The sequence below is a fragment of the Pan troglodytes genome, chromosome 18 (genome assembly GCF_028858775.2).
Source record: "Pan troglodytes isolate AG18354 chromosome 18, NHGRI_mPanTro3-v2.0_pri, whole genome shotgun sequence".
In the NCBI taxonomy this organism is placed as follows: Eukaryota; Metazoa; Chordata; class Mammalia; order Primates; family Hominidae; genus Pan; species Pan troglodytes.
Window position 1 is genome coordinate 52,868,227 of NC_072416.2, and position 14,068 is coordinate 52,882,294.

Sequence of the window (14,068 nt, forward strand, 5' to 3'; positions counted from 1 at the left end):
GCTCAATGAATGAATGACTATTCTGGTATTCAAAGATTCAAGTGTACATCCTTTTACCCAGGTCAGTTTTAAGGGCAAAGACTATTTTATTATCTCGTGTCATTTATTTAACTATGGTCATGACCATAATGAGCTAAAGATTAAACTATATTCATGAGGATTGAAAGACTGGGGTTCCCTGTGCCTAGTATCTCACTCAAAAAAAAAAGCTAGATTTATAATATTGACTGCTGTTAGAAGGATCACTGTGACCAGCCCAATGTTTCATCCGCGGTAACTTTTTTTTTCTGTTTTTTTTGAGACTGAGTTTTGCTCTTGTTGCCCAGGCTGGAGTGCAGTGGCTCAGTCTTGGCTCACTGCAGCCTCCGCCTGCCAGGTTCAAGCAATTCTCCTGCCTCAGCCTTCCCAGTAGTTGGGAGTATAGGCGCCTGCCACCACGCCCGGCTAATTTGTGTATTTTTAGTAGAGACGGGGTTTCACCAGGTTGGGCTTGTCTCGAACTCCTGACTTCAGGTAATCCATCCGCCTCGGGCTCCCAAAGTGCTGGGATAACAGGCGTGAACCACCACGCCCAGCCGGTAACGTTTTAAAGTCAATATACTTGGCCAGCACGGCGGCTCACACCTGTAATCCCAGTATTTTGGGAAGCCAAGGTGGGTAGATCACCTGAGGTCAGGAGTTCGAGACCAGGCTACCAAATCCTGTCTCTACTAAAAATACAAAAATTAGCCAGGCATCGTAGCACACACCTATAGTCTCAGCTACTCGGGAGGCTGAGGCACGAGGATCACTTGAACCTGAGAGGCGGAGGTTGCAGTGAGCAGAGATTGCACCACTGCACTTCAGCCTGGGTGACGGGGTGAGACTCCATCTCAATCAATCAATCAAGTCAATATACATGATAGAAAATCAGAGCAAAAATTATCCTTGAAAATTCTTTCAGTGGGTCTCCCCAATAATATAGCATATATGGTTGTGTACTACCTCACTATGTCTCATAAAGCATAATATAACTTTGTATAATTTCCACCAGAGTTTGATGGAAACAGAGCTGTTTCCTCCATTCAGCATTGTGGAAAGTCGTCATTTTAGGGACCATGTACTAGAAAAAGATACTTCTTTTTCCTAACTGCATATAATTGAATTACATGAGCATTTTCTGAAACAGCACTCAACAAAGCATTGTAAAGATGAGTTAATTCTACAAATAAAAACTGCAGGCCTTAGGGTAGTGACAAACGCTAAAGAATCTATCAATTCAGAAACTATCATAATACATCCTTGAATGTCAAGTCTCCAGTAACACTGGAAAACTGCCCTCATCTTTCTCAAAGTTGCCTGTCAGCTTTGCAACATCTCTCCTAGAGTATATGTGTCTTTTATTCCTTTACATAGGAATTGTTTGCCAATAAAGCAATTTTTTCAAAAGTATTTCTCTAAAATAAGAATAAAGTCTAGATTCTGGAAAAATCCTTCCTTATATTTGGCTACAACTTATATTTTTATGTTTTAAAATCATAAACAAATCTAGTTAAAAACACTACAAAAATAGTCTCTACTTTCCTCCCCCCTCACAGACACAAAATCAATTCGTCTCAAAAAAAAAATACTCTACATAATTACCATATGACTCACAATTTTCACTCGTGGGCATCTGTCCCAGGATAATGAAAGTTTATGTTCACACAGAAACCTCTACACGAATATATATATAGTACTTCTATTTGTAATAATCAAATACCAGATACAACCCAGAAGTCCGAATTGATGAGTGATGTGGTACACATGTACCACAGAATACTACTGAACTAAAAAAAAGGGAACAAACTATTGACACATATAAGCTGAATCTCCAGAAAATGATGCTGGGTGAGTCAAACCCCAAAAGGTTACACACTTTAATTGCAATTATATAACATTCCTATAAAGGCAAATTTATAGAAATGGAGAACATGCTAGTGGTTGCCAGGGTTAAGGGAGGAGTGAGATGGTCTGGAAGTAGGGGTGGCTATCAAAGGGCAGTAATGAGGGATCCTCCTGGTGATATAAATGTTCTCTATCTTGACTGCATCAATGTCAGTATCCAGGTTGTGATGCTGTACTATACAGTATATTGCAAGAAGTTACTATTAGGAGAAACTGGGTAGTGTTCAAAGATCTCTGTATTATTTTGTAAAACTGCATGTGAATTTAACAATCTGAAAAAATAAAGTTTGATCAAAAATAAAAAAGGAAATCTCTCTAGCCTAATAAATTTACTTTATGACTCTGAGATCTAAGCTTAAGAATTCATCATAGCCCTTGGATTCTTTGTCATCATCAGCCTTTGTGGACCTTCCCAGTTCCTTCCCTAAGCACTCCTTCTCACCAGATGTACCCCTTCACAGTGTCCACACCAAAGAGGCTAGAGACCTGTCTGTACAAAAGAATTCTTCCATCTTCCTATAGCTGCTACAAAGGCCACAACAAGGTATTTCCCAATGGCAAGGTAATCTATCATTACTCAATTACCCAAATGCAGGGATTCTGTGAAGGAAGTGGACGTCAGCCTTCTTTACAGAGATGAAACTCTGCCATTTAGGGCAACTTTTTCTTGTATATGAAATGAGCCAATAGATTTGTTTGAGGAAGAGATATTCTATTCCAGAGGGACTATTACAGAAAATTAAAGTACACATAGGAATATCTTTCAAGTCTTTTTCCTCCCATAAATATGAGTCATATTAGAAAGTTATTTTAAACCTAGTCTAATATCTGATTGTCAAAAGAATGACTCTGATAGAAAAAGGAATTTTTTTGAACCTTTTTTTTTTCAGGTATAAACATTCATTCTATCCAATAAAGACATTTTAGAAAAAAGTCAACCTATACAATTTATTTTATTTTTCCTATACCTTGGCTAAACAAAATATATTTGGTGATACTGTAAAATACTAAGCATTTTCAGTAAAACTGGCAATCAAATACAGCTTAACCTTCTTCTGCGTGACAACTGAGGATTTTAATTGGAAAAGTATTATAGTCTATAAACAGGAACATCCAAAACATATTTAAACCACTTGAGCACTTTGATTTTTCCATGTTCTTTGCATCTCGATTGAAACACATCACAGGAAATTTCAAAGACCGACGGCTGAATCTAAAAGAAAAAAAAAATCCATTTAGTTGCCATGATCATTGTCACCATCAATCCCTGATATCTTATACTTCACTGGTCACACTTAACTCTGCTATGCTGTTTTATGCTTGGGAGAAGACAAATTACTAATCAATTAGGTATACTAATTTAAAATGCTACCTTTAGGAGGCATTTTAATAACTTCGTAATAGGGGTGAAGTGCTTCCTCTAACTGCTTACGTGAAAACACCTTCAATAATACATTAGCCAGGATGCACTGAACATTTGGGAACAATTAATGCTATAGTCTACGTAAACTATCAAATTGCCCCCCCCAAAGTAGTGGTACAATTCTGCAACTGGTTGAGGTCACATGGAAAATAGAATTATATGCTAATTTGTTCCTATATTAAGTTATCATAAAAGGTCAGACCAAACATAGTAAAAGGAATTCTGGAAAAAAAATTAAGTAGATTGGTATGTACTGTATCAAAATAAACTGTTTATCTTAATAGATACAAATACAAGAAAATGTTAAAGCCAGGGCATTTTCTCCTTTTTAAAAAGAAATGTTTTAGCTAACCCTAGGCAATGACTTGCATGATTTAAAAATACTTTATAGGAATAGTTTTTCCCTAAAGGAGAACAGGGGTAGGGTACTTTTTTTTGCTTTCAAGCAGAGAAAAGCAATGGAAAAGGGCATAATATCCAAAAAGGAAAAATTTCCCCAGAAAACTATTTCCTCTACTTTACATGTTTCTTAAATTTAATTCACATAGTTCTACACATGAACTATAAAATGAACACACAAACACACATGCTTAGTTTAGCTGAAACTAAAGAGGGGTCAAGAGATGTTGACTATAATACATTTATTATTTTACTCCAAACTAAGAAATAATTTGGAGGGGTGATGGAGAAATGAAATATTACAGCATACGAAATCACAGGTCTAGTATTTTATAAAGCATCCAGTTTATTGCAGGACACAACTAAGACAACTGACAGAGATCATCTGTCACACCCTTAGGCAAACTCCTGAGAAAAAAATAAAACAGTAATTTTGTGTTCTAGAGACTATGCTTTTTTCCATCAAAAGATATACTTACATTTTTCATTTCAACATTTCCAGTGGCATCCTACAAGAGAACTAGCACTCACAATGAGTCATCTGAATTTTCTTTAAATCGTAACTCATTTTTAATTTCTAAACAGGTTTTACCTATTGATTTAAATAAGATAATTATTAGTTACCATAAAATGAGTTAGGTTCACATGAAATATCAGTTTGACATCTTATTCAAATACTTACTTTCCTGCTATTACCAGCATTGTTTATCCTATTTTCCTTATCAAGTTAGATAGGAGATACCTAGGCATAAAATCTTCAGACACCTTGATGGACTAAAAATAAATTTATTTTTATAAAAAATATAAAAATTATTATCATTCTTGTTTTGAAGGATGTTATGTATTGGGAAGTAAATCCGTAAGAAGTTGAGAATTACATTAAAAGAGGGTAAAAGTCTGACAAAAATGAAAACATGCATTGATGCCTAAAAAATCAGGACTGAAGTAAATTAATCTTCATTCCCACTGAAAGCAATCTTGATGTCCAGAGACTGAGAATTATTCTACCATAAAATACGGCACATTAAATACTACAATAGCCCATCTGAAATGTCTTAATATAATTGATATCATCTACAAATGATTGTACATATATTTTAATATTCATTACTGGAGATTCCAATGCAAAATATATTGAAATTGTAAAAATATTAAGTCAGTTAAAGACCGCATCAAATCAGTAGCTATTCTATGACTAAAAGTAAGACTCAAAATAAGATTTGAAAAAAACCACTAAAAGCAGGGTCAAAATATTTGGATGTTGCTTATCAGAAACAACACTATCATTCCTGATGGTTTGCTTATAAAATTCTATATTCCTACCAGCTAGCTGAAAAGAATGAAAAGCTTCTTACAACCAGCTAAAAAGAAAGACTTTACCATGCCCCTTGAAAAAGCTCATTTTCACATTACTCAGGCTTCATTATGCTAAATCAATATTCGTTTAGTCACTGGGGTTATTGACATATTTTAAAATAAAAGTATACCCTTCAGCTACTGCACTCATTACAGGTAATTTGTCTTGTCAGAGAGCAGGGAATATTATCCTAGTCTTTCAGGGGCTGACAGCCCATGGAAATACCTCCCCATGGTTACAACTGTAAATAATTTTAAGGTAAAATATTGAAAAATCAATGACTGTTTCCTGCAATCTGTCACAAACAAATCAATCATAATCTGTACTGCCAGAGAGTATGATTTGAAGGAGATGGGAGCAGATGTAATTCTTGGCTGGAATCTCTCATTTCAAAATCACTTCACATAATGGTGTCATCATTTAAACACTTAACAGTCAGTGCAACTGCCACTGTAACATCTAGTTGGACAAAACCACAAGGAGGGGGAGGAGAAAATGCCATCACTATTATGTTAACAAACATTTAATTTAAATGGTTGCTGCACTAGTAAATTTCTGCAGAAAACAGTTTTACCCGCCCCCTTTCACAGTTCCAAATTAATCAAGGATGCTTTTCTATAATCTGATGCTTAGCAAATTAGCTCATGATTCAAATTTTGCCCTCTTGAAGCACATATACCCTTTTATTTTAAAAGTCCATTATAGAGAATAAAATTTGGAATTAATATATAAGGTATTTGAATTGCAGAACACCCCTCTAATTCTGTTAATATAGCAAAGACAAAACAGTATCATATACGTCAAGATCATACTTTTAAAGTAAGTTTAAAGGTCTCAATTGCCCAGATATTAAATTTATATTTTCCTTCTATTAAAAAATATTACATTTCAATTTTGTAATATTGTAACATATTTTAAGATGACCAGCAAGACCTAGTCAATTTGAAAATACCCTTGCATTCCATACACAAGCTATACCATAAGTAATAACCCAAGTATATGATGTGTAAAAGTTGGTGAAGGTCATAATACTGAATTTTTTTGCAAATGTAAACTGCTTTCCAAGTAATCAGCACCATTTTTTACTAGACTACATTTTAATCGCTTCCTTAGCTGCTTACAACCTCTACTTAGGCATAAATAAAAGAATCTGAAATTGGTATATTTCCCTTTCCTGCTGTGTTAACCAAAAATACTATTTGACTTAAAGAGTCTTTTTCCTGAAGGTTTTTGTTTTTAAATGTACACTAGTTCTTTTAATGAAAGAAACTGGTTTTAGCCACGTTTCTAACCAATTTCCTAATTATATAACTAGACACCATGAAGTCCTTCATTGTTTTATTAATATTCCTCCCCAGATATAGTTCAGGGGGCAGATGTTTTTAAGCCAGTCAAATTTAGCGTTGGGGGTTGGGGGAAGGTGGTACATCAGCATTAGTGAAAGGGGCAGATATTTTTGATGCCTAGAAAAGTATATTATTTTCCTTAAAAAGGAAAACAGATATAAATACCATTACAAAATTTCAGCCTGTATAAACATTCTTAGATATAGTAATTGGCGTATTATAAAAAGGTTTTACTCTGTTTTTAATTTAGCCTGCATATTCAATGTGCCTACATAGCATCAGAGGATAAAATCTTTTCTGATAGATACAAATTGAACCCAATTTTTGTTCTTCAAGAATCTTTCATTCTTAAACACCACTGGGTTTTTGCAAATGAAAAAGCACATGGGTAAATTATCAAAGAAATAATCCACAATAAAAGGGAGCCCTCCATTCCATGTGAATCCCTGCAACAGCTGCAAAGTAAGCAGCAAGCCAACCTAGGAAAAGATTACGTGAAAAGTGGAAAGGCACCTAAGGCTCTGAACCAGGAAAAGAACCCCTGTGCAGGAGCTCCCTGCCTCCAGGACACTACAATGCCCCAGGCTGGGCCCAACTACTTCTTAGCAGAGCACTGGAACTAGCTGCCAAACACCAAGTCTTATACTCAGAGTTTGGTCATGTCTAGCAGTAAATCATCCAGCAGAAAACACATCCCCCCCAAATGAAGGCAACAAAGAACTGGGAGGCGAATGAGGACGGTTAAGCAACATGCTGAATGCATGCACGTCAACCACAAACTAAAATGACATCTACAAGAACTGTGCAGGACACCTTCACAGATCTAATTCTCAGAAAGAAGCTATTTTAAGGGTGCTGAGTATGGCTAAATGATATTTCTCAGCTCTACCAATGCAGTCCATGGCACTAGAAGAGGCAGGCTCAAAAACTTAGCAGAGGAAAATAAAATTGTTTCCATATACCAAATTCAAAGAAATTGCTGTCTACTGCACAAAGTTCTTACATGTAATAAAGATTCAGGATTACAGAGGAAAGTATTCTTTTAAAAGAGATAATATTACCTCCTTATCTTCAGAATCTCCTCCTTCCAATAGCCAGTACAGTAGCTCCATTATGAATTGTAAACTCTTAAAAAGAAAAACAGGAATAGTTAGCTTCATCTTTTGCACCACTTCCTTCCTTCATGGAATTACAATTTAATTACCAATACTCCATTTGATTTTCTTCCTAGATGATACATTTCTCAAAAAGCATGCTCTTTAGCCATTTCTACTAGAGAACGTTTAATACAACCTTCTCAATTCATCAACCATAACCCATTATTGCTGAAAGGACATCTTTTCTTCATATTTTCAAGAGTGGGAACCCCCTACATCTATTTTATATAGAAGGAATATAAGAATTTTAATACATGTGAATACCTTTAATATACATGAAATATGAATCTTAATAAATGTGGCCGATAACAGATATAAAACTCAACCAATCTGCCTATGTGTTTAGATTTTTCCTACATTTATCCTTAGGAGGAAAAAAGAAATTACTTAATCCTCTTATCTTTTAAACTCAACAATTTTATACATGGTTTAAAACAAAGTAAAACAAAACAAAAAACTAAGCTTAAAGGCAAACAAAAAGGAATCAGATTACTCACCGCCTAACATTTTCTTTACATTTGTGTTGTGTTTTCTAACTCACTGTAATGCTTTAGCTCTCAGTCATACGTGAAACCCAATTTCCATAAGCAATCAATAATAGGAAAACTCAAGGATGTTACTTTAAAATTATTATATATCACTTCATATTAGTTAAAAATCACTGTAATGCCTCGGAAAGTATTCAGAGAAACATTTATTTTATTGGCGGCTATATTAACTACTGCCTTCTGTAAAATTAGCTTTTTTTTTGTTATAAGAACCATTTTTTTTACTTAACAAAATGTTCTGTGTCAATAAATTCAGTTCCTTGCCCTGACAACTAGACAAATATTCTGCAAAACAATTCTTTCTCATAGCTTTTCTTACCTGCCTATATTCAGCAGCCTCTATTTGATGAGAAATGACAAGTTTTACATACCTGTGTGTACTCTGTCACTAAAAAAGTTTGGTACCCATGACTGGAACTGATATTCCCACTAAATTTATTCTTAAAAGAAATAGGTAACTGAAATGATTAAAAACTGTAATTAGGCATAAACAGGTTATTTCTCTTAAATAATAATTCTATTTGTATAAAATATTACAAACTTCACTTTGATTTTTATGAAAAGCACTGAGTTTATAAATTTTACTGTCCAATTATACCATTAAAAATAAATTATTCAAAGTAATTCCATGATAAATAGTAAGTAAAAATAAATTATTCAGTTTTATTTCATGAACCTAAAATTTATCTATTTACTGTACTCTTGTTTAATGCATTAATAAAATTTTTAATAATCAAAGGCCTCAAGTAGCTGACATTCTCTACATTTTGTACTTAGCCTCTATTATCAATATAAATACTTTGGTAAAACCAACATTGATGCTATTTTGGATCGACTCCACATACAAGCAAACTGTGTGCAGACACTCACTTGCAGACCAGCCTTGGGATGAATTTCAGCCAACATTTGGAGGAACCCCTTAGTTCAGAAGTGAACTTAGCTGACAACATCCAAATGTATTATGGAAGCATCACACTTAACACCTGCACCGAAAATGGAAATGATTCTGTTTAAGGAAACACAGAAAACTAAGTAATACTTTTGGGATATTAGATTCAAATATCTAATTTTCTCCAAGGTATCACTCCATATTATGGCAAATAAACAAGTAAAAGCTGTATCAAGGTATGGAATATCATTAGCCTGAGAAAAGACTAGAAAAATGGATTACGTAAATGACAACTGCAGGAGAAAATTATATTCTCTTCTCCCGAACAAATGTTAAGTGCATCCTTACTAATAAAGACTTAAACTCAAACTACATTAGAATATACTGGTTTTCAATTTTGAAGCATCTAAGTTAATTTGCTAAGCTAAATTGGTGCTTAGGTATACTACAGCTATAAAAACACTGCAGATTTATGCAGAAATAAGCCTTCAGCATCACACTTCAGAGCAGTGCTATGAAAGCAAACCACTCATTATTGAAAAAGGAAAAAAGAATTCCTAGATTTGACATGTTCTTAGAGTTGCACCAGCTGCTATTCTATTAAGAAAAATTATTCCCTATAAACAGCTAACAAATATACCAAAAAGATGTTAAAATATAGGAGTCAACAAAAAAGAGATATTGAAGAGAAATATATAAAGATAATGAAATACTACCACTCAAAACAGGCTGTACTATCCCAGAGTTAAAACATTATTCCAAAGTATGATGCTATGTTCATAATCTATTTTGAAGAGCATATTTAATTCACTCAGGATTACATGATTTAATTTACTTTCCTGTTATCAACTAAAGAACATTTTTTCCTCAGATTTCTAGAATGTATACACATAATAATAATTATTGAGTTATTCGTTAAAATGGATAATTAGTTCATATTCCTATTTCATCTCTTTTAATGCAATATATCAAATTTGAAAATAACACATGGATAACAGCATAAGAATGCTCATCATAGCTGCCAGAGGGGAAAAAAATTTTGATTAGGGGTGGTATGGGAGATAAATAAAGCAATTATCTCAAAATTAATGGTCTTGTTTTAGTTTTAGCAAACAAATCTACATAAGTCTTTCTTTTAGTTTACCATGTAATTCTAACCAGCTAATTATCCTTGGAGTCAAGAATGAGCTGTGACTCTACACTTGGCTTTTCCGATCATATGCCTATGGTCTCCTCCACTTTCATTTCCTCTTTCTACAATGACTTTTAATATTAAAGAAAAACATACACACTTCTTACATACACACTGATAGCCAGCCAGCTTCCAGGAAATCCTAAGCTACAAAGAGAGGGGAAAATCTTAATGCAATACTTATGTTAAAAGGTATTAGGTGCTGGGTAAGCCAAGGGTAATATCATCAACAGCATCCATCTTGCCAGTGTTTTTGCATTCCGAGATTTGTAGTAAAGAACAGCAATATTATTTTAGTGGTCACCCAGGTTATGACTCAGATCCTTAAACTAGTAAGAGACTAAATGCACTATCTTCACTTACTCATCAATTCAAACACACAGAACAGTATTTTGGAAGAAATAAAACAGTTTTCTTCTATTTTTAGAAATAAAAACAAGGCATTCCGTAAACATTGTATCTAGGTATTTAATGATATGAAAAAGAAATTGTTTTAGATCATTAAGGCACCCCAGGAGACTGTTTCTTTTCCAAAAAAACGAAATAGCATAAATTTCTCATATATTTACCTCTTATTATAATCCTGTTTCTGCACATTAAGCATGCCCTCCTCTACAGACTTATTCTGAACACCAATAAGTGTTTGCTTAATAAAATACTGCTGTATTTTATGCTTTTCTTTCAAAATTAGAAACCATTATTCCACAAAGGTAGAGCACAAAGAAAGCCGACACAGGCATTGCCAAAAAGCCACAAGTAGTATCAGTACATGCCAGAACACTTAACATTAAACTATCATTTCTCTCTAAAACTTCTGTTGCCAAAGTGCTCACAAAATCTGGAAGCTCAAAGACAGGTTTCAAGTGCAATTAAATTCTCCAAAAGCAAAACTGTACAAAAATATGCCGCCCTTCTTATGTCACCATTTATAGACAACATTTTCTCAGGATCTTAATTAAGATAACGATGCACACCTGTGTCAACATTCTCTGGCAAGACAGCCTTATCAATCATAATCCTTTAAGTACACTCCAAAACAGCAAAGCGATATGACAGAAGCAATCTGTTGCCTTGCCTGGTGTTGGTGTTGTGTCTCTCCCACAAGAATGATGAGATCTTTAAAATACAGCAGACCTACTTCTATGAGTCTTTAAAGTTCTAACTGTAAATAGCTATTAACACTAAATAAACAGGAATAACCTCTTTTGCACTTGACTGAAACAATGACAACTGTACAGCCAAAACTTGAAGAACAAGCTCTAGGGCCATGTCCTGACAATACAATTGCGAATCGTACTTTAAAGCTTTAAATTTTAAGAGTTATGCGAAACTGGATCCGTGCAGACATGACAAACCAATAAACCTTTAGGAAGTTTCAAAATGAGAATATTTAATAGTCCTACGTCAAAAACAACCCGAGCAAACTTATCCCTAGTGTAAGTTTAAATGTTTGGAAAGACACAAATTCAACAGAAAGTAAGGGGAGAAAAAGTCTTCTTGGTAACCTAGGATGGGAGGGATACAGATCCCACCTCTGCTGGAAGAGAAAGCTTCAGAGTCAAGACACCAAACTACCGCTAACAAGTATGCAGCTTTCCAAACGGAAAAGCTAATGAATAGGAAGTAAAAAGGAGGGGAGAGTGAAACAAATGGTCACCACTACCCAGATAAAAAGTTAAAACCTCGTGTTTACCAGCAAAAAAGTGAACGCTTTCATATAAAAACGGAGAAAACCCGCCAGATGCTATCTGCATGCCGTCTGCCTGCTAATCATGATCGGCCGTTCCCTTTCTCATATTAACACAATTCTATCTCAGACGCCGGGCGGCCGTGGCCAGCTGAGCAGCAGAGCCATCAATGTGCAAATAAAGCAGAAAATAGAGACATCCTTAAGAAATGAGTCTTAAATTTGACGTAGAGCGGAGGTGACAACCACGGCAACAGAACCATACATTCTAAATGCCTCAATATCTTGCAGGAGTCTCTCCAGCCCCTGACACCAAAAAGAAAACAGTACGAGAAAAGGGGTTAAAAAAATTAAAAAAACAACCAACAAACAAGCCACGGGGCGGGGGCGGGGGCGGGGGCGGGGGGGAGAAAGCGCGGGACTGCCGGAGTGGCAGGATGATGTAATGAGGATGTCTGTGTGACAGACTCGGGTTCTCGGTGGCACAAACCTCCAAGGGCTCTACTCCGGAAAGCCGTGTCCCGGACGAGAGCCGCGGCGACGAAGGGAACAGGCGTGGACAGAGGAGCCACGCCCACGCGCGCCCGCCCCGAACCCCGACACCCGGAGAGGCTCGTCCGGCGCCGACGCGGCCCGAGGCCCAGGCCCTAGCCCACGGGACGTCTGGCCGGGCGCGGGGCACCGCTGCGTCCGTTCGGCCCACGAGGGGACACGACTAGAGGGGTGGACGGCGCGGCCAGAGGGCCTGGCCCGGGCCGGGGCTCACCTCTCCTCCGCCGCGCGGGCGCGCGGGCCGCGGACGCTCCCTCGTGGCTGGCGCGAGCCCCCGGCGGGCGGCGCGCGCGGGCCGTTACCGACCGTTAGCGCCAGGGGCTGCGGCTGCGGCGGGCGGAGCCGGGGGCGGGCGCTGAGGGGCCGTGGGGCCGCAAGAGGCGGGAGCGAGGGGAGCAGGGCGTGGACGCTGCTCCCGGGAGCTCCCGGCGACGACTCGGGCCTACTGCGAGCCCGGGAAGAGGCCGCCGGCGAGGCCGCCACTGGCCGGCTGCGCGCTCCCCCAGGCTCAGGCCGCCTGGGCCGCTCCGCCTCGCTTAGACATTGGCCGGCTGGCAGCCACCTCGGCCCCACGGTCCCCGCCGCCGCTGCAGCCAGCTTCCCGTCTCCATGACAATAGCGCGATCGAGACCCCGCCCCGCCCCGCCCCTTTGGCGCCGAGACTCGGAGGAAAGCGGGGTTACGTCACCAGGGGGCGGAGCCCAGGGAGGCCAGCGCCCAATCATAGGTGAAGGAGGTGTCAGGCACTGGGCTGGGCGGACCCAGGGGCTCTCGGAGAATGTAGTCTGAACCGCTCAGGCCTCTTGGTGGGCGGTGTCTGGGGGAGGGGAGGAGACGGAGGGGAGGAGCCAACGCGCGTGCACGAGAGCGCAGCACCGAGCGGTTGCCGGTGCGGCGGTGGGTTAGTGTGAGCTCGCGAAATAAAGTACATCTCGCCCGTCAAAGTCAATGCGAGAAACTTTGTATATAGTTATGCTTCGGCTTGCGTGTGGCCCCATTATGCGAAGTTCCCGATATCCCGAGCTTCCGCGGCGTGCCCAAACCTGTGCCATCTTCTGTCCTGGTTCACCAGCGCCCCTGTCTGTCCCAGAGTTCGAGTGCGTCCGTGGCTTGTGGTGGCGGGAGGTGGAGAGAAGAGGAGAGGGTCTGTTTTGTATTCTAACTGTGTGGCCGTCGTGGGCAAGGGCTCTGCCTCTGACTCAGTTGTGTGTGTTTGCCTCGCCAGCGCCTCGCTGAACAAACAGTGGTTGGGTTGGGCACTGCTCTGCCCAGTGTTTGCAGTGGAGCGTGGGCGGATGCGAGAGTGCGTGCGAAGGGGAAGGCGACGTAGTTAAACAAAAGGGAAGGGGACCCGCACCCTCCACCACCACCGACTCGGCGGTGCGAGCTGCGTGCGGTGGGAAAACCGGGAGAAAGAGGCTGCGAGGCGTGGGAGTGGAGCTGGGGACGGTCCCGAGACCTCCTCGGGTGTAGCTGATTCTCTGTCTGGCAGTTCTTGCCCACCACCCCTACTCTAGAAAAAGGCTACCCCGGTAGTTCCAGGCACCAGTGTCTTCTCCCTCGCCGTCCGGCGGGGGGTCGGTAGAAGGAAG

The 14,068-nt window shown here is 38.9% G+C and overlaps 1 protein-coding gene across 6 annotated transcripts; it reads right to left on the reverse strand.

Annotated features, from left to right (window-relative positions):
- Nucleotides 1-2,860: 2,860 nt before the first annotated feature.
- Nucleotides 2,861-12,802, reverse strand: LOC746904 (colorectal neoplasia differentially expressed). Of its 6 annotated transcripts, none has more exons than XM_016929855.4 (5): nt 12,691-12,802; nt 9,027-9,139; nt 7,513-7,578; nt 4,228-4,257; nt 2,861-3,139 (listed from the first exon to the last, which is right to left on the reverse strand). In XM_016929855.4, the coding sequence occupies exons 2-5, from the start codon at nt 9,060-9,062 to the stop codon at nt 3,017-3,019; spliced, it is 255 nt and encodes an 84-aa protein (XP_016785344.1). In that variant the 5' UTR covers nt 9,063-9,139; nt 12,691-12,802; the 3' UTR covers nt 2,861-3,016. The 6 variants fall into 6 exon arrangements, 4 of the variants coding, with proteins under 4 accessions (XP_016785344.1, XP_054524381.1, XP_054524380.1 ...); XM_054668406.2 differs by having other exon boundaries at nt 9,027-9,162; nt 12,691-12,773; XM_054668405.2 differs by lacking the exon at nt 12,691-12,802 and adding an exon at nt 12,415-12,502.
- Nucleotides 12,803-14,068: the final 1,266 nt, after the last annotated feature.

What these genes read in the sequence shown, in the direction of transcription:
- LOC746904 (XM_016929855.4), bottom strand. Translation starts at nt 9,062, where the DNA reads ATGTTGGCTGAAATTCATCCCAAGGCTGGTCTGCAA. An exon ending in GAGATTCTGAAGATAAGGAG is followed by an intron (nt 4,258 to 7,512) that starts GTAATATTATCT and finishes GTTCTCTTGTAG; the next exon opens with GATGCCACTGGAAATGTTGA. An exon ending in GAAATGTTGAAATGAAAAAT is followed by an intron (nt 3,140 to 4,227) that starts GTAAGTATATCT and finishes TTTTTCTTTTAG; the next exon opens with ATTCAGCCGTCGGTCTTTGA.